Source organism: Xyrauchen texanus, chromosome 6, assembly GCF_025860055.1.
Source record: "Xyrauchen texanus isolate HMW12.3.18 chromosome 6, RBS_HiC_50CHRs, whole genome shotgun sequence".
In the NCBI taxonomy this organism is placed as follows: Eukaryota; Metazoa; Chordata; class Actinopteri; order Cypriniformes; family Catostomidae; genus Xyrauchen; species Xyrauchen texanus.
In genome coordinates, this window is record NC_068281.1 from 10069313 (window position 1) to 10097148 (window position 27836).

General features: G+C 37.6%; 1 protein-coding gene across 1 annotated transcript in view; it reads right to left on the reverse strand.

Moving 5' to 3' along the window:
* Nucleotides 1-27836, reverse strand: part of LOC127644715 (partitioning defective 3 homolog) — a 122726-nt gene that overhangs the window by 54706 nt on the left and 40184 nt on the right. The window contains 11 exon segments of the mRNA XM_052128042.1: nt 3022-3172; nt 6990-7160; nt 7860-8048; nt 10288-10323; nt 10836-10964; nt 11715-11854; nt 20585-20810; nt 20812-20980; nt 21489-21614; nt 22589-22672; nt 23308-23387. Of these exon segments, the coding sequence (XP_051984002.1) occupies nt 3022-3172; nt 6990-7160; nt 7860-8048; nt 10288-10323; nt 10836-10964; nt 11715-11854; nt 20585-20810; nt 20812-20980; nt 21489-21614; nt 22589-22672; nt 23308-23387 (1501 nt within the window).

Below are 27836 nucleotides of genomic sequence, written 5' to 3' on the forward strand. Positions count from 1 at the left end.
ATTTGAAAGAAAATACTTTGTGAATTACATACCATACTCATGTCTTTATTGTCAAACTTTGACACCACTGATTTTAGGGTTCCCCCACCCAGTGTATATACTGTATATACAGTACTGTGCAAAAGTTTTATGCACTTGTGAAAAATGTTGCATAGTGAGGCTGTCTTCAAAAAATAATGCAATTATTGTTAACAATTAATGTCAAACAAAGTCCAGTAAACAGCACCAATTTTCCTAGTTACACCTGGACACACTTTGTCTTGGTTGTTGGCAAACAGGTTGTTCCAAGCATTTTGGAGAACTTGGAGGCTGTCTCAATTGCTTCTGTCTCTTCATGTAATCCTAGACTGCCTCAATGATGTTGAGGATCTGGCCTCTGAGGGGGCCATCTGTTGCAGGACTCCTTGTTCTTCTATTCAATTCTATTAGCAAAGGGCATGTTGAAATCTAAAATTTATATTTCCTACTGATACACTAAAAGCAGATATAATAAAAATTTTAAGACAAATGTGTTTGTGAAAAATATAATGCACCTAAGACTTTGCACAGTACTGTATGCACGCACACACACACACACACACACACACACACACACACACAGTCAGAAGTTTACATGCACTTAGGTTGAAGTCATAAAAACTCATTTTTTAACCACTCCACAGATTTCATATTAACAAACTACATAACCTGAAAAGGCTGCTCAGCAAGGAATGAAGCCACTGCTCCAAAACCCCCATAAAAAAAGCCAGACTACAGTTTGCAAGTGCACATGGGGACAAAGATCTTTCTTTTCGGAGAAATGTCCTCTGGTCTGATGAAACAAATATTGAACTGATTGGCCATAATGACCATTGTTATGTTTGGAGAAAAAAGGGTGAGGCTTGCAAGCTGAAGAACACCATCCCAGCAGAGAAGAATGACCCCCATCATCATGTTGTGGGGGTGCTTTGCTCCAGGAGGTACTGGTGCACTTCACAAAATATATGGCATCATGAGGAAGGAAAATTATGTGGACATAATGAAGCAACATCTAAAGACATCAGCCAGGAAGTTAAAGCTTGGTCGCTAATGGGTCTTCCAAATGGACAATGACCCCAAGCATACCTCCAGAATTGTGGCAAAAAGGCTTCTCTTTACTGTTGTACATGAAACTGAGGTTGAGCGTGTATAATTCCATGAAGCTGTCAGTTGAGAACATGTGAGGCACCTATTTCTCAAACTAGAGACTCTGATGTATTTAGTTGTGTAGTGGTGGTGGTGGCATAGTGGGCTAAAGCACATAACTGTTAATCAGAAGGTCGCTGGTTCGATCCCCACAGCCACCACCATTGTGTCCTTGAGCAAGGCACTTAACTCCATGTTGCTCCGGGGGGATTGTCCCTGTAATAAGTGCACTGTAATCCGCTTTGGATAAAAGCATCTGCCAAATGCATAAATGTAAATGTAGTTGTACATCTGGCCTTCCACACCTCTTTCTGTCCTTGTTAGAGCCAGTTATCCTTTGAAGAGTGTAGTGTACACCTTTATATGAAATATTCAGTTTTTTTTTGTGGCAATTTTAAGCATTGTACAGCAGTCATTCCTCAAAACAATGATTGACTGATGAGATTGATTTTTAATTTTTGTTTTTTTACTTAGTAAATTCTTACGTTATGAATGTCTGGACTATACATTGTGATTAGTTGAATGACACTTTGGTGAGAGCAACATTTTTACATTATTCCAAACTTTCAACTGCCAGTGTGTGTGTGTGTATATATATATATATATATATATATATATATATATATATATATATATCATGCATTTCCAGCAATCAACCCCAGGACCTTGGTGTTACCACCATGCTTCACCATCTGAGCTTCAGAAACTGACAAATGTAACTGCACCAACCACAATGTCCCCCCACACCGAATCTGACCAATAAGATTTGAGATATATTTAACTATATGTTAAAGACTGTACAGCTGCTGCACTGTCTGTATGGACCTTCACATGGACAAACCAACAGCCTTGAGGGTCAGAGGCTCACTTTAATAATGGTCTTTATCTTCACTTAGATATCTTTCAAAACAGGTCTTTGGTATAGACATTAATAACATTCTGATCAGAGAAAGTCTGTATATCTCTACAAGAGTTCTCACAAATCAAAGACTGTCGGTTCATGTGTTTGTAAATGTAGGCAGAAATGCACGACTGTGCATATATTGAGTAAATGGAAAAGCATACGCATGTTTGTGTGTAAGTGTGTGTCTGGCACCCTGCTAGATTGTGCTACTGTCATTTCCCATGAGTGGATTCAGTTCCTGACAGGCACATAACAGCTCCGCTCTCGCTCACACAGAGAGCCCTCAGTGAACCTACACAACTCTGCATTTGTTTGTCCAGTGTAGCACTCATATGTTTTCTGTTAGAGCACTTGTTTCTCACAATCTGCAGCTGAGTGATGCCAATTCTACCACTGAAACCTGATGCTATGTTCAGATGTGATTGCAGAAAGCATCTGGTAAGAGTTAACTTCATCCAGCTTGAAAAAACACAATGCAAATAATTATTTTCCTGTACTGCCTTCTTATGCTGTGAGCAGTTTCCTTCAGACAGAGCATATAAGCTTCCTACAATTTAGAACTTACTAAATTCTGTCATTTATTCAGCCTCTTTTTTTTCCAAACCTGTACTAATTACATTCTTCTGCGGAACACAATAGGAGATTTAAGGAAGAATGTTAGGGAATGATGGCCTCAGTCAACTTTCACTTTTATTGCATCTTTTTCCATACAATAAAACTGAATGGTAACTCAGTCATTCTGCCTTACGTCTTTTGTGCTCCACAGATGAAAGCAAGCCATGCAGGTTTGGAATAACATGAGCGTGAAGTTATGACAAAATGTAGATTTTTGGGTGAACTATCACCTTAAGATGTCTGAATTTCTTATGCAGTGCAGTTTGCAGGACACTGATGGGCGACTGAAGGTTTATTGGTATTGCAACTCATTATGTATTTTCAGTGTTGTTACTAACTCATTTTGAGGTTATTCGTGTTGCGTTGTGGTCTTAGGTTGTCATCGATTCCCTCAATGCCATATAGAGAGTGTGAGATCCGTCGCTCGTGGTCGTCAGGAGACGGGCTTAGAGTCCGCTCTAATCCATGTGGACTACATCGGCTCTCACCCTGAGGAACATGAAATACATCATGATTTTAGCATTTTTTATAAAGCACACAACCTCTATTTATTGCAGGTTTCATTTCTAAAACATATTTCAATTATATTTTATACTTAAAAAGACAAGTTTACACAAAAGTTACATTTCTGTCATCATTTACTCACCCTCTTGTTGTTTCAAACCTATATGACTCTCTCTCTTACGTGGAACTTATAAGGCTAAAAATTTTGGGATTGACAACCTCAGTCACCATTGACTTTCATAGCATCTTCTTTCATTCAATAAAAGTGAATGGTGTCTGAGATGGTCAGACACTAACATTCTGTCTAACACCTCCTTTTGTGTTCCACAGAAGAAACAATATAGACATATGGGTTTTTAACAGCATGAGGGAGAGCAAATGACGAATTTTCATTTCTGGTTGAACTATCCCTTTAATTCTCAAGCAATGTTTTATATTAAAACCAATTTATTTCTTTAATGCCGTTTCCCCTCCACACACAATTTGAAAAATGTGTCAATTGTGCTTTGCTGGGCTCATGAGCACTTTCAAACTTGTTTCGCTCAGATTGGCTGCACGCTTGACAGGAAGGGAAACTCCTGTAGTTATTTCCTTTCTTGATTCTGCTCTGGGTAAGAAAGTAATCGGCATCGCCCAAACTTTAAAAGCCTCATTCACAACAGCCCAGTGACAGAAATATGTGCAAGTCCATCACTGTTTTCCCTTCAGAATTGGCAAAGATATTTCTAGAAGGCCCTTGCGGACAAACTGTCGCTTGTGAAATTCAGTGACCTGATTGTTTGGTATTTAAACACTCTCTCTGGGGAGAGATAAGAAAACAGCACACAGCCGACTTAAGTGCAAATGTGTGTGTTGAGAATGAAGCAGATATGCAGATTCCAGGCAAATTGGAGAATACACTTTAAGTTTTGTATCATGACAAATTATGTAGGGTTCCCACACTTTTTGACCAATGAATTACCATGACATTTCCATGACCTTTCCAGTCATGCGATTACTGGATTTGGATTTATAAAAATCACTTTGATTCAGACCAATTTACCAATGAATCATTTAGACTGATTTACAAACTGTTTTGACCTGTTCATTGATTCAATGTTTCGTTCAGAAATCAGCCATCACTATACCTCGCGAGCACGTTTTACTCTAGGAAACTAGAAAATCATTTTCATTATAGAAATTTCCAGTTCCACTTTAAAGATTTTATTAATTTCCATGGCTTTTCCAGGTCTATAAAATAAGTAAACATTTTATATTCTACATACTCTCAAACTTTAATGTTATTTAAAAATTCATTAAAATATTCATTTTCACACAAATTGCCATCTGCAGAGAATTCATACAAACACATTAATTTATTTAATGCAGCCCTCTACATTGTGAGTAAATCACTTGTATACATAGGGCTGGGCAATAAAACTATATCGATATATATCACGATAAAGAAAATCCACGATAAGCTTTTGAGGAATTTTCGATATTTACTGCGTGTTGCTAAAACACAAGCAGTTCAACTTTCTCAGGCTGCGTTTCCACTGGGGTGGACGAAATCCCAAAAGGCGCACAGCCCTAGGAGAGAGCTTGCTCCGCACCGCTGACAATCCTATGAACCACCTTGCGAGCATGACGCTCGGCTTTCATAGGAATTAATTAAAAACGCTCTCAGCTTAGCTCACAACGCGCCAGTGGTAACGTAGGGTCAGACTGGATGAACTTGCTAATGCTAGCTGCCTTGCTAATAATTAGGTTACGTCGGACACCGGATTGATTCCATCCGCACCGCAAGACTTTGTGACAAAGGTTGAGCTCTCTCATCATAGTGAAGAGCACGACAGAACAACAGTGATGTGGACAACAGCTCTGATCTTTCTGTAATCTTGAATATTGTTCTCTAGCAACAAACATGCATCATTGCTGCCCTGTCCAGCTCCACACGCATTGCCTCTTTTCCCTGCATGTGTGTAGACATGAAGCGCCACATGAGTTAACGTGGTTTCAAAGCACCTTTTAGACCAAAAGGTTTTCCCCTTCTAAATGTATCTTTATTATTCAGCATGTTACGAGCATTTAATAATAAACAAATCGATTTCTGTTCTAATTTTGTGAAAATTAATTAGATGTCTGGAATGGATAAGGAAAGATTAAATTACTAGTTGGTAGACTAGTCTCTCACTTTAATGAAAATATACATATGTTTTTTTTTTTTACATTTTTTATAAAACATTTTCTAAATTTTCTCTCGGGACACCCCTGAACCCACATTCTGAATCATTCCACAGTCACAAGGGCTTCTATGCCCCATACTTGGGTATTTGAATCTAAAGAAATATTACAAAATATTTAATTTTAATGTAAAAATATTCCAACAAATACTGGACTGCTGTCACATTGCTTCAGAACAAACAGATGATCTTTTAACATTCATTTTCAATTGATAAATGGTAAAAGACTGTAAAATTGGTAAAATCCCACAGACCCCACTGCTTTGGCCATCTCTGGACCCCCTGTGCAGTTTTGTAGAGACTATTTTAACTGTTTAGAATTTATTTTTTCTTCTTTTCTTCAATCAACTTTGAAATAAAAAAAAAGTGCAATGTGTAAATGTATATCGTGATAAATATCGATATCGAACAATATGAAAAAGATTATCGTGATAATAATTTTGGCCATATCTCCCAGCCCTAGCTATGCAACAAACATATGTCAGTTATTAGCCACTGGTGAGTAAATATTACGATTTCACCTGCCAGAGCTTAAGTTGTGTAGTGGAGAAGAACTTAAGCACTCAAAAAGGTGAAAATAAACATTATTCCTAATAACACATTGCACAAATGGGGTAAAAACAGCTGCAACCTCTCATTAATGTGTGCTGTGCTCATTCAACCATAAACAGTTGCTTGAGGAAGCTCACGTAAACACTCTTAAAGAGACAGTACCAATTTAGTGCTTGTTATAAATATCAATGTAAACTCAATGTAAATCATATAAGTGCATATAAACAAACATGCAACAAAATGCAGTGCAAGTGTAAATTATAAATATTTAAAGGGACAATCATACATTATGAAATATTTTTACTTAAAAACATTGTAAATTTTAAAGCATTTAACAAATATGCTCTTGAAGCATCTATGCAGGGGTTTGGTAAAATATTTTATTTTTGCATAGTACTTTTGCATTTTAGTTTGAATTATTTTATAAAATAATTCTTAAATATTTTTTATGTGTAATTTGTATTATTGGGTTCCAACCTTGTGAATGTTTAGTTAAAAATGTGACTGAAATATCAAACAGTGACAACAGTTTGTATCATTATTTAAAATGCAATTTCATGGAATCATAAAAATGTATGTGAAATGTGAAACTTGTACATTTGTAAGAAGCTAAAATGCAATTAAAATGATCAAAAGCGAAATATGCAATAAAATGTACAATCTCGCACAGTATATTGTGTGAAGTTACCGTAAATACAAAATACTGTACAGTATATGTGAAGATGCCCTCTTCTCGGTTTGCTTAACACCTTTTTCAATCTGGGGAGTAAAATATAATATGTACTAGCCAACGCCGATTCTTTCTCCAATGTGTCCATGTAGGGTTGCAATGATGTTTAAAGTTTTTACTATCTTTTTATCTCTTTATTATATAACCTTCCTGCAGCTTAACTGGTAGAGTATAGCAAAGGTTAAGAGTTTTAATCCCAAGGCAAAGGCATTTAAATGCACTGAAAGTCAATTTGGAAAAGAAAAGGGTCTACTCAATGCATTCATGTAAATGTTCTCTGTCTGGGTTCTTTCTTTACCTCAAGACATTTGTTGATTTTTCTTGCCACGATCAGCTGAATCATCCCTCGCTTGTTGCCCTCTGTTGACATGGATTTACGCAGAGTTTCCATGGCGTCCTGGTTGGTTTTCCCTAACAACGACTCCCCATTGACTGCAATGAGTTGATCATTGACTCGCAGTCTGCCATCCTACACCGGAGCATGAGATGAGACTATTCATATACATATTAACATACACTCTAATGTTCAGATTTAAATATACACTACATTACCAAACACAACTGCAAGGCAATAAAAGCTAAGGAGTCAATCATATACATAGTCAAAATTTAGTTTTCAGTGAGAGACGCTGTGCAACCGTGAAAGCAGTCCATGAGCACAAAAGCCTTCCCCTGCCACCTCCTCTTGATGCCTGACAGAGGGGCCCAGAGGTACCTTAATGCACCCCTGCTCAGCTCTGTAGGCCCAATCAATGCAAGTCAATGGTGGCCAGAATTTTAAAGGTCCAAAAAGCAAATTCCATCTCTTCAGAATGATAGGTGTGGGTGATTAAGAGAACAATTTGTAAGTCCTTTTTTCTACTACAAATCTTCACTTTGACATTTTTCTTATTTGTTTGGCAATTTGCATTCTTTGTACATATCGCCACCTACTGGACAGGTAGAAGAATTTATAATAAAAAAGGACTTAAATATCGATCCGTTAATCACAAACACCTATAATTTCGCTGCAGTGTTTTGGCCACCATTCAATTGCATTGCAAGGGGTTGGCCTGTTCGATATATCCCACCCTTTCTGTTTTAATAGGAAATACAGCAAAGAAATCTGTTCAACAAGCCATCTCATGGTGTCTTAAATCATAAAATAAACTGTGTGTAGATGTCTAACCTTGCATGCTGCTCCTCCATTGATAATAGACTTGACAAAGATGCCCAGGTCAGCGTGGCTCTCCTTTGACCTGTTACCCTTGACACTGACCCCCAAGCCCGCTGAGCCGGAGTCATTCAGAGGTACTTCCAACGTCAGGAACTCACGCGTACCATCTGGGGTTAAAACCAACTCCTCCTCTTCTACCTTCTACAAAGAGACACAATGCCGTTCATCTCTCAGGCTTAGTTCAATAAAGAACACAAAATGTCCATTTGAAAGCAATGATGAAGGTTTAAGGTTGAAAACGGGGGAACAAGGGCAGCCTGGAGAGACAGGCTCATTAGTAAAACATCACAACAACATAAAAATCTTCATCGATAAGCAGTTCCAAGTACTCTTCTGGCCAGTCACCTCTTAAACACCACAAATCTCTGCACTTGCACCTTTTGGATTTAAATCACTATCCAGTTTGTCACTGTGTCACTGACACACACAGCTGTCATTTTCACCTGCATTTGATGGAAATTCAGTAAATGTAAATGGAGGGGGACTGGTGTCATTACATGAAAATGCTGACTGCCAAACCTCTGGCTCTCAGATTCAGACAAACAGATAATAAACCCCATTATGTCCAATACTCTCCTGACCTCTGCAATGACTCCCGCATGTTAGAAGCTGTCAGTGTTTGAGTGTTTGTGTGGGGGAGAGACAGAAAATGAGATGTCAGTTAAACAAGCATTAATTGAGTGACTCCGCTACAAAGTTCTCCATCTTTATTGAGCTTTAATCACCTTATAGCAAATCTCTGAAACACACACACACATGTTCAGAAAGAAATTGATAGCTTTAATTTAGTTCTCTCATGCCCACAGCTAGTAAAGCAGATCTAATCAGCCATAAGAGGTTAATGCACAAACAACAGTGGAACGGACAGAAAGAGAAAAACAGACAAAACGAGAGAGAGAGGGTGTGTGTTTGAAGCCAATGAAACTCTTGCCTGTGTGTGTGTGTGTGTGTGTATAGTGTTGTTCTTCAGTTACCACCTGAAATACTGTATTCATGCATTACATTATAATAAACTAGAAGGTGAACAAAATCGTGGTTATTGGAACAGCTGAGCTGCACATTGTCTTTGCATGCACAAAAGGTGACGGTATAATAGTGTTCAACTGCTATTTGCATTGCTTTCAAACCCAAGTGATCTAAAATAACCCCATATTTGCGAAAATAATATTTTTTTTAAGCTACTGATGTCTGGTATTATGAGAAATATGCACTATATATTTCATAAATATTGAATATGATTTGAAAACAAAAGCAAATTTTGCAAGATCAACATACTTTTTCCTGCCGTGTTTTTGGTAGACTGTTACTTTGTGTGCATACAATTTTACTATAAATGTTACAATAAAACAAATTCAAGGACTACTTATGTTCCAGGATATTATGGTAATTTCCACATTTTCCATGACTGTAAAACCACATTACAAAATTCCAGGTCTTCCAGGATTTGAGGTTGATTACTAGGAGTGGGTGAAAATATAGATTTTCCGATGCATCACAATCTTCATTTGAATGATTTTGATATCGATTCATAAATCCCAAGATTGATATTTAACTCCAAGCGCAACCCTAAACTACAATGAGAGGAAATCACTGGCATTTGCAACCAAATTTTGCGCTATGTGACAAAAATGTATCTACAGTATTTCGCAAATTTTTAATAATGTCACTTTTAATATCCTTTTTATTCTCTACAGTCAGTTGATAATCAAAAACCATGAAACAAACATTTAATCGTAATCATGCATAGCACAGATCACAAAGTCATTCGAGTCCTCTCATTAACATGCGCATATCTAAAGCTCTTTTACAGAAATGTTGATTTGGTTAAATACTTGTAAATGGTACAAATTAAACAAACATGTAACAAATATTATATATATATATAAAACATGTTACATGTTCAATGTTTAATTTGCCAAAATGTGACCAAAATGATGAAAACTAATAAAATACAATTAGTAAAATTAAATGTTTTGAATGTACCTAGTTACAAGGTCACCTGTATAATAATGCAAATGGACCATTATAACTGAAATTCACCCATATGAATCAATATCGAATCAAAAGCTTCTGAATCAGAATTGAATCAGAAATCTGTATCAATACACAACCCTATGGATTACCCTGTTTTCGCTTACACTACTGACAAAATCACAGCAAAATAAATGACACGTTTAATAATACACTTGAAAGAAAGACAGATACAGAAAGAGAGAGTCAGATTCGTTAAAGACATTGTTAATATTTGATTGGCTCAGAAGCAGCGTTCACTGAAAGTATCACAAGTTATTTGAAATTAGACATACAGACTTCACTGTAATATGAAGGGGGAGACAACAATGTGTGTGTGTGTGTGTGTGTGTGTGTGTCTCATTCTTACCCATTCTCGTGTGTTCTGCATTGCTGTTTCTGTGTTCTAAAGAGAGTAAGAAGAATACTGTGGTAATACTGCACCTGAGAGCCCATGAATGCTTACATACACAAACATACACACACTAAAACAAATCATGAATTTTTCAACTAAACAAACCAGTTATTATATAAAACAATTTAGGAGAAAATTGCTGCTTTAAAAACATTTTGAAAACTGAAACCAAAATTAAATATGCAATAAAACCAAAAAGCCATTTTCAAAATCATTGAGAAGACATCCAACCTGCTGATGCTGATATAGCATGTGACAAATACTGTATACTGATGATTACATTCAAAACGTGAATGGCAACAGAGCTTGTGAAGAAAATTTGAAATTGTGAAACTATAATAACCTTGACTGAAACACACAGGTTGATAAAACAAGAGTGGTGAGACTCATCTAAACAACAGAGCTGCTGTGCGTCGTGATGAACTAGTGATTGACAGTTTTATGAAGACATTGTCTCATTAACTGTCACTCAAAAACACACATGCACACACACAGTTACTTACTATCTCTTTGGGTAGAAAGGCCTCTTCCTGTCTCAGCACCAGCAGACTCACAGTCCCACCCATGGGCGTCGCCCTCAGCAAAGAAACCGCCTCTTCCTGACCACGGCCATTCAGATCAACCCCATTGACCTGCACCAAACACAAAATCAGCCTGAATTGTGACCAGTGCAGGGTAGTAACGGATTACATGTAATACGGATTATGTAAAAATGTACACACAATTGCAAACACAGACCTTATCCTAGCCACCAGCCATAATTACACTGAAGGTGAAATGGTAATTTACACATAAATACCGAACTGATTGCATAAGTGCGGTAAAGTTAGTTTTAGTTCTGAGAATCGCTTTTGTGCTAGGCTTAAAAATGTACATGAATGCGCTTTTGTGACAGTTTTTGAGATTGAAAAAAACATTTTTTGTGATGTTGATTCACAAAAACAACTGGTCAAATCTGTTACCACACGTGATTGCCGTATGTAATGGCAAAATTGCCAGAGTATGAACTTTTTAACTTCACACAGAAACAGATAAAAAGCAAGTAAAACATGCACACAAAACAATCAATTCAACTCTCATATTTTGATCCATTAAGTACGTTTTCCATAATGCATTTAAGCAACATTATGTCAAAATGGTATAAGCTTATTCTACTTAAATGTGACATCGCATAAACAAGAATTGCATCAGAAGTGATCCAAAAGCAATCAGATTAGACAACCTTAAAATTGTAATCAACAAGGTGTGATTTTTTTTCCAGTACTAAAATACAATTCAGAAGTAATCTACCCACATGCACAGTGTCTGTGACTAAATGTATTTAAAAGCTGTGGAAACTGAGCTTAATCTAATTAGTAACACTGCACCTTCATTTTTCTTACCTCTAACAACCTGTCCCCTGCTTTCAGTCGTCCATCCTGTATGGCTGCTCCTCTTGGCAGGATATTCTTCACGTAAATAGGGGCAGAGCCTCCTAAGGGGACATCTCTTGATGTGATGCTGAACCCGAGACCTTCTGGCCCTACATTTCACATAGAACACAATTACAAGTTTCTACCTGTAAACTGAAGAAACCAGCTAATGCAAGTTTAAATCATCCAAGATTCAATGCATTACAGCACATTGTTACTGGAATGGGATCATTTTAGTGACGAAAGACTAACCTATTGATTGACCTTTGAAAATAAATCTATTATTGGTATCATGATTTTAAATGACACACAATATTAATATCATTACATTTTATATGCAAGAATAAACAACATATTATCCTCAAATATGTATTTCCTTTCAAAAAGCTTGGCACTAAATGGGCACATAACTTAGTGGAAGTGTGTTCACAATCACTTGTTAAATGAATATTCCAGGTTCAATACAAGTTAAGATCAATCGACAGCATTTGCAGCATAATGTTGATTACCACAAAAATGTATTTCTACTCGTCCCTCCTTCTCTTTAAAAAAAACTAAATTGAGGTTACAATGAGGCACTTACAATGGAAGTGAAATGGGCCAATTTTTGGATTGTTTAAAAGGCAGAAATGTGAAGCTTCTAATATAATAAAAGCACTTACATTAATAATTATTTTTTAAAACTTGTGTATTATTTGAGCTGGTTAGCTGTTGAGTTGTTTAAATGGTAATTTTTACAATAATTTTAGGGTTTTAGGACTGTTGACATCACATCGTCAAGGCAACAAAGTTGGCTGTATAGTACACGCATATTGTTTATGTCTTGTTGCTACACCTTTGAAACAGTGAGTATTTTAAGATCAAAAATTGGCCCTACACTCACTTCCATTGTAAGTGTCTCACTGTAACCCAGATGTTTCCTTTTTTAAAGAAAAGGAGGGGCTAGTCAAAATGATTTATGTTGAAATCAATATTATGACAAAAAAAAGCTGTCGATTGAGCTTAACTTATATTGAATCCGGAATATTCCTTTAAGTGGCCACTTACTCGCTAGGTCTGGCATCTAACATCAAATTGATGCCAAAAAATTCAAGCAAGGAAGAGACTTCAGAAAATAAGTGGTTCTGGTAAAAAAAAAAAAAAAAAAAAAAAACTTATATTTGAACATTACAAAAGCCCTTTATTACAATCATGAATTCAATAATAGCTTTTTCAGTTTGGATCGATTTAGAATATATAGAAAAAGGTTTTCTTTTCTTAGTTTTAGTTTAGATTTTATTGTATTTATTATTCATCCAAATGTTTTGGATACAGCCTGTTGGATGCAAAAAATACAAAATACAAAAATTATTCAAAAACCTGGACCAAAGGGGGGGCTGAAAAGGCAATACAAGATTGTGAACCATTGCCCCTCCAAACTGGGCTTAAAACTTCCAAAGTTAGAAAATGAAGAGAAATTGGGGATTGTGAGAGAGAGGCCACAGAACTGAGCTAAGAGCACGTGAGAAAGAAACAAGAGCTGCCCCACAGGTTAAGAGTTAAGATAGACTTCACAAATAGAACACAGGGAGTTCTTCAGTGTGGGTGTGACTCTGGTCCAATAAAACACTGTCAGAATCAGACAGCCATATGGAAACGCATCACATTGACACGCAGCGCTGCCTAGCAACGCTCCCAGCACCGCTGTTCCATAACCCTGCCACCACCCCATGCACCCGCTGTGCCACCTGTTCACACACAGGTGCCAAGACTTGTGCCAACTGCTGTCAATCATCTCACATCCCACACCTTTACAACAGACACACAAAGGAAAAAGCTTCTGGCAAACAACAGTGCAGCATTCTGGCAGTCGTATCAGTTCAGTAGACTCCGCAGGATGGGAAATATGCTAAGAAATAGACACCTGGATTCATAAGTATAGATTTATTCATAAACAGGGCATAAACAATATTTCACAGGGTCTGCCAGGGCACTAGTTGTGGGAGTGAAAAAAAGATTCTCTGATGCATCTCGATTCTGTCTCCAAAAATGTTTAATTGGTTCTCAAAACTTCAGAATCAATTCAAACCGCAGCATCGCAGTGGTATTTACGTGTGCGCCAGAGACAGAGTGAGATACTAGAAACAAATGATCAGACACGCATATACTAAAGCCGAGTGCACACTACAGAACTGATTGCAGACTGAATACATCAACCACATGATCATTCACCCCCGACTGAATCTACAATCTCAAAATGAATTCACAAAGTCACAGACACATAGCAAACATGTTACACAGATGGGTTGGGCACGCTATTGCACTGATTTGCACAGAAAGGGAAAAAACAGATACAAATAAAAATGTATTTGATTATTATTTTTTATCTCCCAATGCCTTTCTCTCCTCTTTCGCTGTCTATTTCTTTGGCTGTTCCTCATTGCTGGATCGTCGGAACAGTGCGTATACGAGATGCTCGATTGATTTCTCAAGTAGCAACCCTGCTATATTCTGTGGACTCCTTTCCAAATTGGCAACTGGTTAGAACTGGTAAGTAATAGATAGACTTCCGGTAGAGTGAATGCTGGCGTGTTTGTCTGCCACCGCTCTCCGGGTCCTTTTCAATGTTTTAGATGCTTTTGTTTTAGTGGCCTTTTGTATGAGCGACCTCAGAAAATCGATTTTTATGCTTCTCTTTTATGACAATCTTATGGACTATTGACTTTTTAATTTGTTTGAAATCTATACTACACCTCACATCTGACTGGATTACTTCAAAGGAAATAAACACAGCTGCACTCAGCGATGGTCTTCGCCGGGACTACGTGCAGTCTTAGGGTTGCTTGATTCCCTGTCCATCGTCGAAGTCCTGTGGGGCTGGAGCAAGTGGACTTTGAATTAGAGTCAAGTTGGTGGATGCATTGAGGATGTTTTGCCTTCTGTTGCCCATCTTGGCCTGTTGAAGTTTTGCTGTTGACCCTCGCCAGTTTCAGCGGAGAGTTCCCTGCTTTACAAGTTCATGCAATCATCTTTCTTCCGATATGGTTTTATTCTACTCATCTCTGTATTTACTGCATTTGAATTCCTCGGCCCACCTGTCAGATGGAGTTTATAACAATTGCACTGCTCTTGGAATTGAGCACTGCCCCCGGTATGTCCATCGAGGGTTACGCAGACATCCCTGCAGATTACCGACTGACAACCGTCACTTACCGGCCATATGGTCTCCATGTGTCACCATCCAACTGGTGAAATAGATGTGAAGCGGGTTGTCAATTTTTATAATCTCAGCTTTTATTTCACTGCAAAACACATACGTTACCACTATTAAGATGGCCCTCATTAATGCACTTTCAATATCTAAAAGTCTTTTATTCTGAATGACTTATTTATATCTTGATCATTGTACTTTTTAATCATCACCGAGACCTGGCTGAATCCTGGCGATCAAATGGCCCTGGGTGATCTAACGGCAGGCTGTGACTTTTTTAATTCCCCACGGACTTCATGGCAAGGAGGTGGTGTTGCCACTGTTTGTAGGAACTCTTTAAAATGCAGAACACTACCTATGGACATGTATTCCAGTTTTTTATTTATTAAAGATTTACAACGTGGGTCCTGCTTTCTGTGCACTTGTGTACAGGTCTACCAGATTTAATAAGGAATTCATCCAAAATTATTCTGAATTTCTCTCTGGATTGGTGTCTCATGGTGATACATTCCTAATTCTTGGGGATTTTAATATTCACATATGCTGTCCATCAAAACCTCATGTAAATTAATTTCTCTCACTCACTCAGTCTTTACATTTTGTATGACATGTCACTGGTCCTACACACAATATGGGTCATACATTAGATCTTGTGTTATCTCATGGTTTTTCTGTATCCAACTTAGAGGCCTTAGATATTGGCATTTCTGACCATTATTCAATAATGTTCTACTTGTCCTCTGCCAACTTTTTCTCAGTCCTTACGTCACTCTCGGTCCATTCATTTGTCAATTGCGAATCTTTATTTAGAAGTTTATCTAACGCATTTCACAGATGATGTCTCAACACTGAATCATTGGTTGAAGCTTTTAATAAATCTTGTACAAGATTAATGTCGCTCTGCTCAAGCCAAGCAGAATTAAGGGTGTTTCACAGCCTTGGCTAAATGACATCACCCGCGCTCTCAGACAAGAGTGCAGAAAAGCTGAGCGCAAGTGGAAACGAGACTATCTTCAGGTCTCTTCAAGTCAAGTCAAGTCAAGTGGTTTCTAATGTCGTTCAACCATATACAGTTAGTATAGTACACATAGAAATGAGACAACGTTCCTCCAGGACCATGGTGCTACATAAATCAACATAGGACAAACACAGAACCACATGAGACTACACAGACTAAATAACATTTCTTCATAAAGTGCACATGCAAACGTGTGCAAAAAGTACGGGACAATAAAATAAATTACTAAAAGGAACAGGACAATAGGCACAGTAAGAGACAGTGCAGCGCCGACCAGTACACATTTGTAATAGAGTAGTGCAAAAAGATGACACTTTCTAAAACGCCAAATGTAAACATAACATACTATGAAATAGTGTTCTATGGATATAGCAGTTATTGAGGAAGCAGCCAGGTAAAGTGACAATGAATTAAAGAGCATCTCTGGACATGTGCAAAAGTTGGATTGTGTACAGGTGTGTATGTCAGTCCAGTCTCTGAGTATTGAGGAGTCTGATGGCTTGGGGGAAGAAGCTGTTACACAGTCTGGCCGTGAGGGTCCGAATGTTTCGGTACCTCTTGCTAGACAGCAGGAGGGTGAAGAGTTTGTGTGAGGGGTGTGTGGGGTCATCCGCAATGCTGGTTGCTTTGCGGATGCAGCATTTTATAAATCTCTTCTGAGAACTATCAGAGAGCTGTAAAGGAAGCGAAAGCTACGTTTTTCTCTACACGAATCTCTGATAACTCAAATTGAACAAAAGTATTGTTCAAAACAACTGATTCTCTTTTAAACCCAACTAAAAATGATTTTCTGGATGCTACTCAAGAGACCTGTGAAACATTTTTAAACTTCTTTACTCACAAAATTGAGCAGATTAAAGATGCTATTGCACCTTCACACTTTGATCAACCACTAATTCCTTCCCCGTCCTGCGCCCGGGCTCACTTTGAACCAGTTACGTCAGCACAGTGAGCAGATGTAGTCTCTAAGATGAAGTGTCCCAGTTACAAGCTGGATATTCTTTCTACATGCCTTCTTAAAGGAGTTTTCATGACTATCAGTTCCAGTGTGACAGCTATAATTAACAGCTTGTTTGCAATTGGAGTTGTTCCAAATGTTTTAAACATGCAATTCTACATCCTTTGTTAAAAAAATATTTTTGGATCTGGCAATAGACAACAATTACAGACCAATCTCCAAACTGCCTTTTATTTCCAAGATTTTAGGTAGAGTTGTATATTCGCAGCTCTACTCCAATCTAAATACATTTAAAACTTTAGATACATTTCAGTCTGGTTTCGGACACTTACACAGCACTGAATCTGAATTGTTGAAGGTCACTAATGATATTTTAGTATAATGATATTCAGGTTGACCTGTCGTCATAGTTTTATTAACTGCGTTCAACACTATCGACCATAATATACTTCTCAATCATCTAGAATAGATGGTTGGCATCCAGGGTATGGCCCTCCAGTGGCTTTTATCCTATCTAAAAGAAAGGATGTTCTCTGTAAATGTAAGTCATTTTTATTCTACGTCGGCTCAATTACAGTGTGGTGTCTCTGAAGGGTTGATTTTAGGACCCTTGTTATTTTCCCTGTATATGGCTGACGATTCCCAATTTTTTTCCCCAGTGAGTGTAGACAAGAATTGTTCATCTAAGACACCCTAACGGAATGCGCACATTAATTTCAACCCACAATCAGAAATTGCAAGCAATAGTATGGCCCGCAAATAATTTTGTAAATACACAAATGGCCCTTAATGGAAAAAAGGTTCCCTTTAGAGGATCATAGAGCTTATGCTCATTTACTTTTTATTGATTTTAGCTCTGCTTTTACACTATTCAACCCCACCTGTTAATTAAAAAGATGGAGCAGTTGAGTGTAAACCCATCTATTATTAAATGGTATTTTTCTTTTTTAACTGATAAAACTCAGTGTGTGAAACACTCTCACAACAACAAAAAAATATTAGTACAGGGGTCCCACAAGGCTGGGCTAGTTCACCAATACTTTTTACACTTTATACAAATGAGTATTCAAGTAAGCATTCACAAAACAAAAGTTTTTAAATATGCAGATGACACAGCTATTTTAAGTTATGCGCAGGACAATATTAGCACTACCAGTCAGAAATAAGCCGGTTTGTTGACTGGTGTGATAATAATAAGTTAATAATAAACACAAAAAAACTGAGGAGATTGTCTTTGATCCAGAATGTATAGGTGACCATCGTCAAGTGGTTATAATACATGACCAATACATTATTCAAATGCAGACTCACAAGTATTTGGGCGTTTATATTGATAGTTCATTTACTTGGAAAACACACAGTGAATGGGTTTGCACCAGAGATTGTACTTTTTATGCAGACTACATCTGTATGGGGTTAACATGGATATTATGTTGTTGTTTTACAAAGCTGTTTCATAAAGTATTGTCATGTATGGTATTACGGTATGGTTTGGGAATAGGAGTGTGCGATATATATCGTCTACGATAATATCGCAATTGTTGTTTTAACGATATGCAAAATCACATTATCGAGTATGTCACTCATTTTCAAAAAACAATCAAAAAGCCGTATTAAGTGTCCACGAATTCACTGCGTGCTGTTGCAAAGTAGTATATACTACTGTACATGTGCATTCAGATCGTGTTGTTGCATATTAGATTGCGGTGTGTATGACAGAAGTTAAAAATGAGCGAAGAAATGGCGAGAGGAGATCAAACACAAACAACCTCGCAACTAGGGGTGTGCGATATATATCGTCTACGATATTATCGCAATTGTTGTTTTAACGATATGCGAAGTCACATTATCGAGTATGTCACTCATTTTCAAAAACCATTAAAAAAAGCTGTATTAAGTGTCCACGAATTCACTGCGTGCTACAGCAAAGTAGTAAATACTACTACACATGCGCATTCAGATTGTGATGTTGCACATAAGATTGCGGTGTGTATGACAGAAGTTAAAAATGAGTGAAGACACAGCAAGAGGAGAAGATCATCAAACATCAACAACCTTGCAACCCACGCTTATTAAATTGTTAGACGATGTTCGTCATCAATAGCATGGAGGTGGTTTGGTTTTGAAAGGTTAGATGCTAGTCAAAAGACGGCAATCTGCAAACTGAGCCAAAACACGGTTACAGTCAAAAGCAGCTCAACGACCAACCTGTTTCACCACCTTCGAACTACCCACCGCACTGAATACGAGGAATATGAAAAGCTTTGCGAGTCAACTGAACACAACACGCCTGCAGCTGACAGGGTAAAAGCAAAAACACACACTCAAACTTTGGACGAATCTTTTAACAACAACTTCAAAAAAGCGACAGATGGCAAGATATAACAAACACTTTCACCAATTACATCGCAAAAGACATGGTGCCAATTCAAGAGGTTGAGAGAGATGGTTTTAAACAACTTTTGAAGACTTACACACTACTGGGCTTTTTTTTTTCATCTTTGACTTTATGCAAAAATTTACAGAAGGGTGTAATTTGTTTACAAATGCAATAATAGATTTTTTTCTTGTGCTGTGTTCGAAAGTGACTTATTACAATGTCATATTTTTGCTTCTTGGTTTTATGCTGCACAGTTAACCTTTCAGAGAAGCAGTGTTTTGTATTGTTCTTACTTGAATGATTCAGTTTAAAATAATAGTAAGATCTCTTTAAGATCTCTTTTCCTTCAATACATTGTTTCGATTAATAATATCATATATTCGATTATAATAATAACAATCAATATTATCATGTTATGCTATTAATATGTTGTAAGAGGGAACTAGTACAATATAAGCCTTCAACCAATTATTTTTTTGAAGGATGCAAAATATCGTCTGTTTATCGTTATCTGCAAAATCCCAGAAAATATCGAGATATAAGTTTTTGTCAATAATGCACACCCCTATTTGGGAACCTAACTATACAGCTCAAATCTACATTGGTGCACCTGGTAATGACAGCAATGAAAATTGTTGTGCAGGAAGAACATCTGAATCTTCAGGGTTTTTATGAGCAATGCATTCTTAATCAGGTGCAGAAGATCTTATGTGATCAAACTCATTTTTTGTATTCACAGTATGAATGGCTTCCCTCTGGGAGAAGATATAGAGTTCATTTTGCAAATTAAATAGATACAAGATTTCCTTTGTACCTGTATCTGTGCAAATGTTTAATAGCAGTTTAGCTTGATGAAATGTTTTTTATTATGTACTATTTGTGTGTCTGTGTGATGCTTTTGTGATGCATTTTTTCTTATTTTGGCTATGCAGCAACATGAAATCCACACCAAATTTCCCTTCGGGAACAATAAAGTATCCTTTAATTCAGAGTGAGTGACTGGAAAGAATGTCCTGCTTGCGTAAATCTGGCATTTAAAACAGTAAATGCAACTATGAAAAAATATTGACCAACAGCTATACTAAAGACGCAGTTTGTATTCCTGTCTGGATTCGAATTTTCCCATCGCCATGTACATAAAAAGAGCAACAGATGTCATGTGATCCATTAGTATTTAGCACAGACCCAACACATCGAATAGTGGCTATTGCAAACTAATTGACCAGTCAGTGCAACCCCAAATCCAACTAGGAAGAATCTAGTTTATTGAGAGCATCAGGAAGTTTTGACTGACCTTTTCTGAGCTGGATTCCTTGTCTCCGCCCGACCTTTTTAGTGAAGCCTGTTGTGGGGGTGGGGCTTAAGCCTCTTTGGGGAGAGGAGGTGTGGCCTGATGGAGGTTTCCCTGCTGAACCAATAGGATGATGAAGGGGAGAACTGATATCTGATTGGTTATTAGGTGGGAGTGGCCTGTGCTGTGCCAGTCGGTGAGCTGCGCGATCCACAAGAGTGTTGCCAACTGGCTCCTTAATGACTGGAGTCTGGGCTGAAGCGTCCAGAAAGGTCAAAGTTCATCCTGGGGTTGTTTTCATAATGTGATATTTGTTCATACTGGGATCTCATAGAGGATGGTACCACATGGAACAGGATGACAGGAGAACGCATTGCCTGACGAAACATGTTCTGAGCTCTGAGAGCATACAAACAGACATTTACAAAGATATTTTATTTAATGAGCCAAAACTTGAATGTAGTATGTGTGATTATTACAATTAAATGTAGTCTTAAACTGATATATTGGACAATTAATCATCTGATATTCTCAATATCACATAATTTAGTCATATTGAGAATATCATAAGCTAAGAACTGTGCCCAGTTGGCCAATTAAAAGAACTGGTCACTCCTCCAAGAGTCAGTCCAAAATGAACTGACATTCAATAGTAAAGCTTGAATGAGTTAAGTATCATTATTACAAATAAATGTAGTGTAAGAATGATATCAGCAGGGCCAGTGAATCAGGGGATATTTTGGGAGGGAGGAAGGGATGGACAGACGGATGCATGGATAAGCAGAGAATTGCTTGTTGTTTGGAAGAAAGTTTCTGATCAAGAAAGTTAATGCATTTTGGAAAGGCACAATATGTAAATTAAGGGATGGCCAGGCACTTTAAACAGAGGTCAGAAGTCAAATCTCACTGCTCAAAGCGGACGTTCCGTAGGTCTCCGTTATTGATCCGAATGATGCAGTCATTTTCCTGAAACAAACCCTGAACGTCAGCCTTTCCTCCACGCTCCAATCGCTTCACCACCAGACCCAACGTCCTGCAACACACACACATTCACTCTTGTGATCCACACAAACAGACAACTGATCCATGCCTGACAGTCTGATTTGTATTATTTATTTAGTCATAAGTGTCACACATTTTGAATGAAACCTTAATTTGATTGATATTGAATTGAATGAACTTAAAGTAATACAGAATGACAAAGCATTTGTGAATGAAGGCTAATTCTTCATGATAAATAATGATTTTCATCTTTATAACTCTACAAGCTGTTGCTGGGGCTCACTGCAGATCACAGAGGTATAAAGATGCTTTTAGCTAGATTAGTTTGCCTGGTGCTCACTAACATACAGATGCTGTTTAGACACACTCTTTCTCCTCTGGACAGACACTTATGTGCTCTCTGCAGAGGTTTCAATGACTCTTTAGAGTCAGGTAAACATTTAGTCACCTCAAACCAAACACTGTTTATTCCTCATACTTGCAAACTGGGTCGGATGATAGAGTGGACTTTAAATGGGTCTAAATCAGAAACCTTAATGGGTTTAGAATTTCCAAGGAGCACAATATAGGAATACTCTATTTCCAAAAAGGAATTTTGTGAATTCCTTTTTAATTCATAAAATAATTATTTTAGGTTTTGGTCTAATTTTCCTCATTAACGTCCTCTGTAACACTAATATCATAAAGATTTGAAATGTTGATGATAGTTACACAGATGCAAAAATATACTGAGTGACCATGAGTAAGATTTAAATGTTAAAATCATTTTTGTTTGCCTTTTTGCACATTTACTGATAGTGAAGAGAGGACATTAAATGATGGGGCGCAGAAGGCGAAATGGGATAAGGAACTGTTGTGAGCCGGATACAAACTTGCATTAAACATTGTAATGATAGTGGCAATGTCAAATTTGATAAGCAAAGAGAACCAGTGAGCTCACATTTTGATTGTATTTCTGCATAAACGCACCCAGTTTTAGGCAAGAACACACATGCAGAGTTTTACCTGCGATCACGGCCGCTAAAGGGCACCACGTGGATGCCAAGTGGACCTCCATCATTAGGCACGTCCACCAGTTTCACAATATCACTAGAGGCCCATGGGAAAAAGAAAAGAAAATATAAGAGAATGATCTCTGAAGGATCAGGGCGGAGTCAGAATATGTATATGCAGGGTCAGATCATGCAGTCACTCAAACTGCTCATATAAGGTATCCTTCATAAAGACTACACAGATTCATAGATAACTATGCTTTCAGGTCTCATTTGCACAGAATAAAGAAGTATTAATTAATACAGCAGTGAGAGAATCCTATGAATTATTTATAAACTGTAGCCCTGCATTAGTTGGTTTTAAAATGGCCTACATTATTCCTAAAGGGTCACAAACTTTCTCTCACAGCTGTATTAATGTTATCACATCCGAAAATCAAGAAGAACAGTCTCCTCTACTACAGGAGAACAGCAAAACTTTTGTCAGAACTGTAGAAGACACGAGAGAGAATACAGATGACAGTTTGTAAGCACGATTAATGGAAAACATTTTATCCTGAATTCAGAGTTCTATAAAACTCTTTCATCTTCAGCAATCAAACTCAAATGTGCTGAAAACAGTTTCATTACCTGCAGATCAAACTGACAGCGTGAAGGAGAGATTCACATAAAATAACATCACTGCTGCTGTCAGTCTTCAGTGTATGTGCTGTGTGTGTGTGAGACACTCACTCTAGAGATCTCACTCCCATGTGTTCCAAGCACGTATCTGCACGTCCCACCGGTTCTATCCTGCCATTCTCCTCCTCTTCCTGAAAACACAAGAAAACCGTTTTATCCCGAATGTACTACTCTCACATAAAATCCTTACAAGCCATATACATTTCATTTGGGTATATTAGACATTAAAAAATACAAAAAATGTATACTAAAACAAATTATTTGACTTGATTGGACTTTTATGTTACAATTTCTTTCTACTTTGGCAACAAAACTTTGTTTTCTCTTTGCATGGTCAAACAAACAAATGATAGCCAGTGATGAAGCATTTTACCAATCAGAAATTAGCATGATATCATCTGATTCAAAGTAATGGCCAGCATCATCCAATCAATGTTAAAATAAAATGATACATTATAAATTCTGAATCTATGTACTGATTGTCATTGTCACATGTCTGCCAACCATGTTGAATTGTCCAAACATCAACTGCAGCCTGAAACTGAACTTTTATGAATTTACAAAGACAAACTTTGCTGTGTTTGGGCCATGTTGTTTTTATCACATAACTCAATACGTTGAAGGTTTAACCCTTTACTGATAGCTCAGAGTCATCTGAACTGAGATCAGTCAGTTTAAATGAATTTAAATTATGCGTTGCATATTGTGGAGCCAAAATACAACACGCACGCAAAAGGATGCAGGGGGGTTGCGCAGGTTAAACAGCATTATTTAATCATTTTATAATTATTGTGCTTTTTAAAATAATAGTAGTGTGTGTGTTATATTATTGAGAAACAACACTTTCAAAAACTAATGTGTCAAACTGCAGGACAATTTAAAATGAAGCAGTCAAGGCAGATTTAACAATGGTGAAAACTGACAAAAATGGTGAGCACTTACAAAACCTTAGTCACACTCTACAAAAAAAAACAAAAACACATTCATAAACACTTCAACCAAAAATCTAGATAAAACCATTTCAAATGAATTAATAAATAATCAGATTTACACGTGATGAAAATACCCATGAAGACTTGTAAGTTGTGCATCACATCTGTTCAACATACACACACCTGTGAAAAACATTCTACAAGGAGATCCAAAGTTATTCCCTTTCTAAAGAGTGTGAAGAAATTCATCTTCAGTCTGTAGAACCCTCACACTCACACTTTCTCACATAACAAAGCAATGTTTCACCTGACTCTACTGATCAGGTAAGAATTCTAGTGAATGCTCACTAAAGTGTCACTTCATTATCTGAGCTACACCAGACTACCAGTGACACACACATACTAATTACTTTTTCAGTAACAAACAGGTCAAATCTCTGTTGCCATGGCACCACTTAAAGCTCAAACATTTTGAAAGACTTTGAAGGCAGTTAAAATGCATTACAATTTATTCTGTACCCAATCCTCTCCAATAATATGTCAAAAATAATATACACATGCACATATCCCTTAGTCTATCAGTCAAATCACAGGGCCTTAGACAGTTACATGCATTATTCAGCTAAGGAAGGGGTGCTTTTGAGCATGATAACAAGTCAGAGAGCAAGAAAGAAAGCAAGTAATAAAGCAAGCAGCTAGAAAGAAAGAAAGCAGAATCAGATTCAGAATGAGCTTTATTTCCAAGTATGCTTCCATATACAAGGAATTGTTCTTGGTGACAGATGCTTCCAGTGCACAAACACTACAACAACAAGACAGAGATGATAAAAATATAGAATAAAAATAAAAAGAGAATTGAAATATACACTATGGTACTGTAATGCACCAAAGTGGCATTCAACTGAAGTATAGTCAGGACATTACTGATGTAAACAGCACCATCCCTATTTGAAAAAAAGACATTTTTGATCAAATCTAGACAGGCCTCATTTCCAGCAGCCATTACTCCAACACCATATCTTTGAGTAATCATGCTAAATTGCTAATTTGGTACTAGAAAATTACTTGCCATTATATCAAACACAGTTGAAAGCTATTTGGTTCATTAAATGAAGCTTAATACTGTCTTTGTTTTTGAGTTGTCACAGTATGCAATAGACTGGCATGTCTTAAGGTCAATATAATTAAACAGCTTTCTCTAGAAACTTGTCAGTCAATCATTGTTGAGGAATGACGGCTATACAATGCTTGAAATTGCCAAAAAACTGAAAATTTCACACAAAGATGAACACTACAGTCTTCAGAGACAAACGGCAACTGGCTCTAACAAGGACAGAAAGAGATGTGGAAGGTCAGATGTACAACTAAACGAGAGAATAAGTACACTAGAGTCTACAGTTTGAGAAATAGACATCTCACATGTCCTCAGCTGACAGCTTCATTGAATTCTACCCGCTCAACACCAGTTTCATGTACAACAGTAAAGAGAAGACTCAGGGGTGCAGGCCTTATGGGAAGAACTGCAAAGAAAAAGACACTTTTGAAACAGAAAATCAAAAAGAAATGGTTGGAGTAAGCAAAGAAACACAGACATGGGACAACAGATAATACCGCCATTTTTAGTATATATAGAAATGTATACAAAAATATATGTATAGTATGTCCAAATACAAATCTGGTATATACAGTGCTAGGGAATGTAATGCAGAATAGGAACGATATGTTAAATAGTATAATTGACAAGGCTGTGTATTGCATGTAATTTTTGCATTGTTTTTAACTGTTCATGAGATAGATAGTCTGAGGGAAAAAACTGTTCTTGTGCCTGATGGATCTGTTGATCTGTGCTCTGTAGCGTTGCCAGAAGGCAACAGTTCAAAAAGGTACTGGGCTGGGTGAGTGGTGTTCAGAGTGATTTTACCAGCCCTTTTCCTCACTCTGGAAGTGTACAGTTCTTGAAGTTGGTGTACATCTCTACACCAACTTTTTTCCCTGTTAACTCTGCAATAAAATCTGCTCTGAACAGCTGAAAGCCTGGCAGATGTAATGCGCGGTCCGGAATGGCTTCACTCAGCCAGGTTTCTGTGAATTACATGGCAGCTGAGTTCGAGAAGTCCATGATTGTACCGGTGAGGAGGTGTAGTTTGTCTGTTTTGTTAGGGAGAGAGCGGAGATTAGCTAGATGAATACTCAGCAGCGCAGTTCGAAAGCCATGCTGTCAGAGCTTGACCAGCGCGTCGTTTTACAGCATGCTTAAACAACAAAGCTGCGGGGGCCTGGGCAGCTCAGTGGTAAAGATGATGGGTACCACCCCTGGAGTTCCCTAGTTCGCTTGTTCGAATCCCAGGGCATGCTGAGTGACTCCAACCAGGTCTCCTAAGTAACTAAATTGGCCCGGTTGCTAGGGAGGGTAGAGTCACATGGGGTAACCTCCTCATGGTCACTATAATGTAGTTCGTTCTCAGTGGGACGCATGGTGAGTTGAGCGTAGATGCCGCGGTGGATGGTGTGATGCCTCCACACGCACTATGTCTCCGTGGCAATGCGCTCAACAAGCCACGTGATAAGATGCTTGGGTTGAAAAAAAATTATGGCACATCATGGCTCAAATCAAAAAAGAAAGCAAGAAACTTGAATATCGAAACATTGGAAAAATTACACACTCCTTTTTTAAATGTACATGTCCTGTGTGTGTGCGTGTGTAATACACTAAAATACATGGATTAAAGGAATTGTTCACCCAAAAATGAAAATATCCTCATCATTTACTCACTTTCATGCCATCCACCATCCCATCTTCTGCAGAACACAAATGAAGGTTTTAGAAGAATATTTCAGAGAGACTGCAATGGCAAGATGTACAGTGAAAAACGGGTTACATTTTGGTTTGTTCTCACACAAAACCATTATATTAAATACATATCCTGGCTCTTTCAAGCTTTACAATTTGAGTATATGGTACCTTAGATTTTGAAGCCCAAAAAGCACATCCATCCATCAAACAAATAATCCAATATGGCTGCCTGGGGTTAATAAAGGCCTTCCGAAGCGAAGCGTTTTTGTAAGAAAAATATCCATATTTATAACTTTATAAACTATAAATCACTGGCTTCCAATAACGGCCATCCGCACGTTTACAAGAGAGTCAAGTTATGGCGTATGACGTAGTCGTAGCTTAAGCTCCGGTGAGAAATGACGAATGCGGAAGTGCAGAGGATAGAGCAAAAACAAAACTCCGGTCACGAATTCTAAGACAACAATGAGGATTTTTAAAGAAAAAATTATATCGGAGGATTGGGATATAAGAAAAGACGTGGTTTAGTTTTTTGCCCATTTCTATTTGTTTGAACCGGAGTACACCAACCAGGAACACCGGGAGAATGAGGAGGCTGCAGCAGCGGCACAAAGTAATCTGGTAGATGGAGAGTACGGGAGACGTGGTGGTGCTCATGCAGGAAATGCGAGGTAATGCCAACAGAGGCTGAGAGTGTTTGCTGCCATAAATGGACGATTGGAATAACTGAATAGATGCACATAAGACTAATAAAAATCTACAGTATAGCTAAAACAACTCACATCTTTTCGCCGTTTTCCTTTACTGTAAACAACACGCGCTTCCTCGTTCGTCACTTCTTACCGGAGCTTACA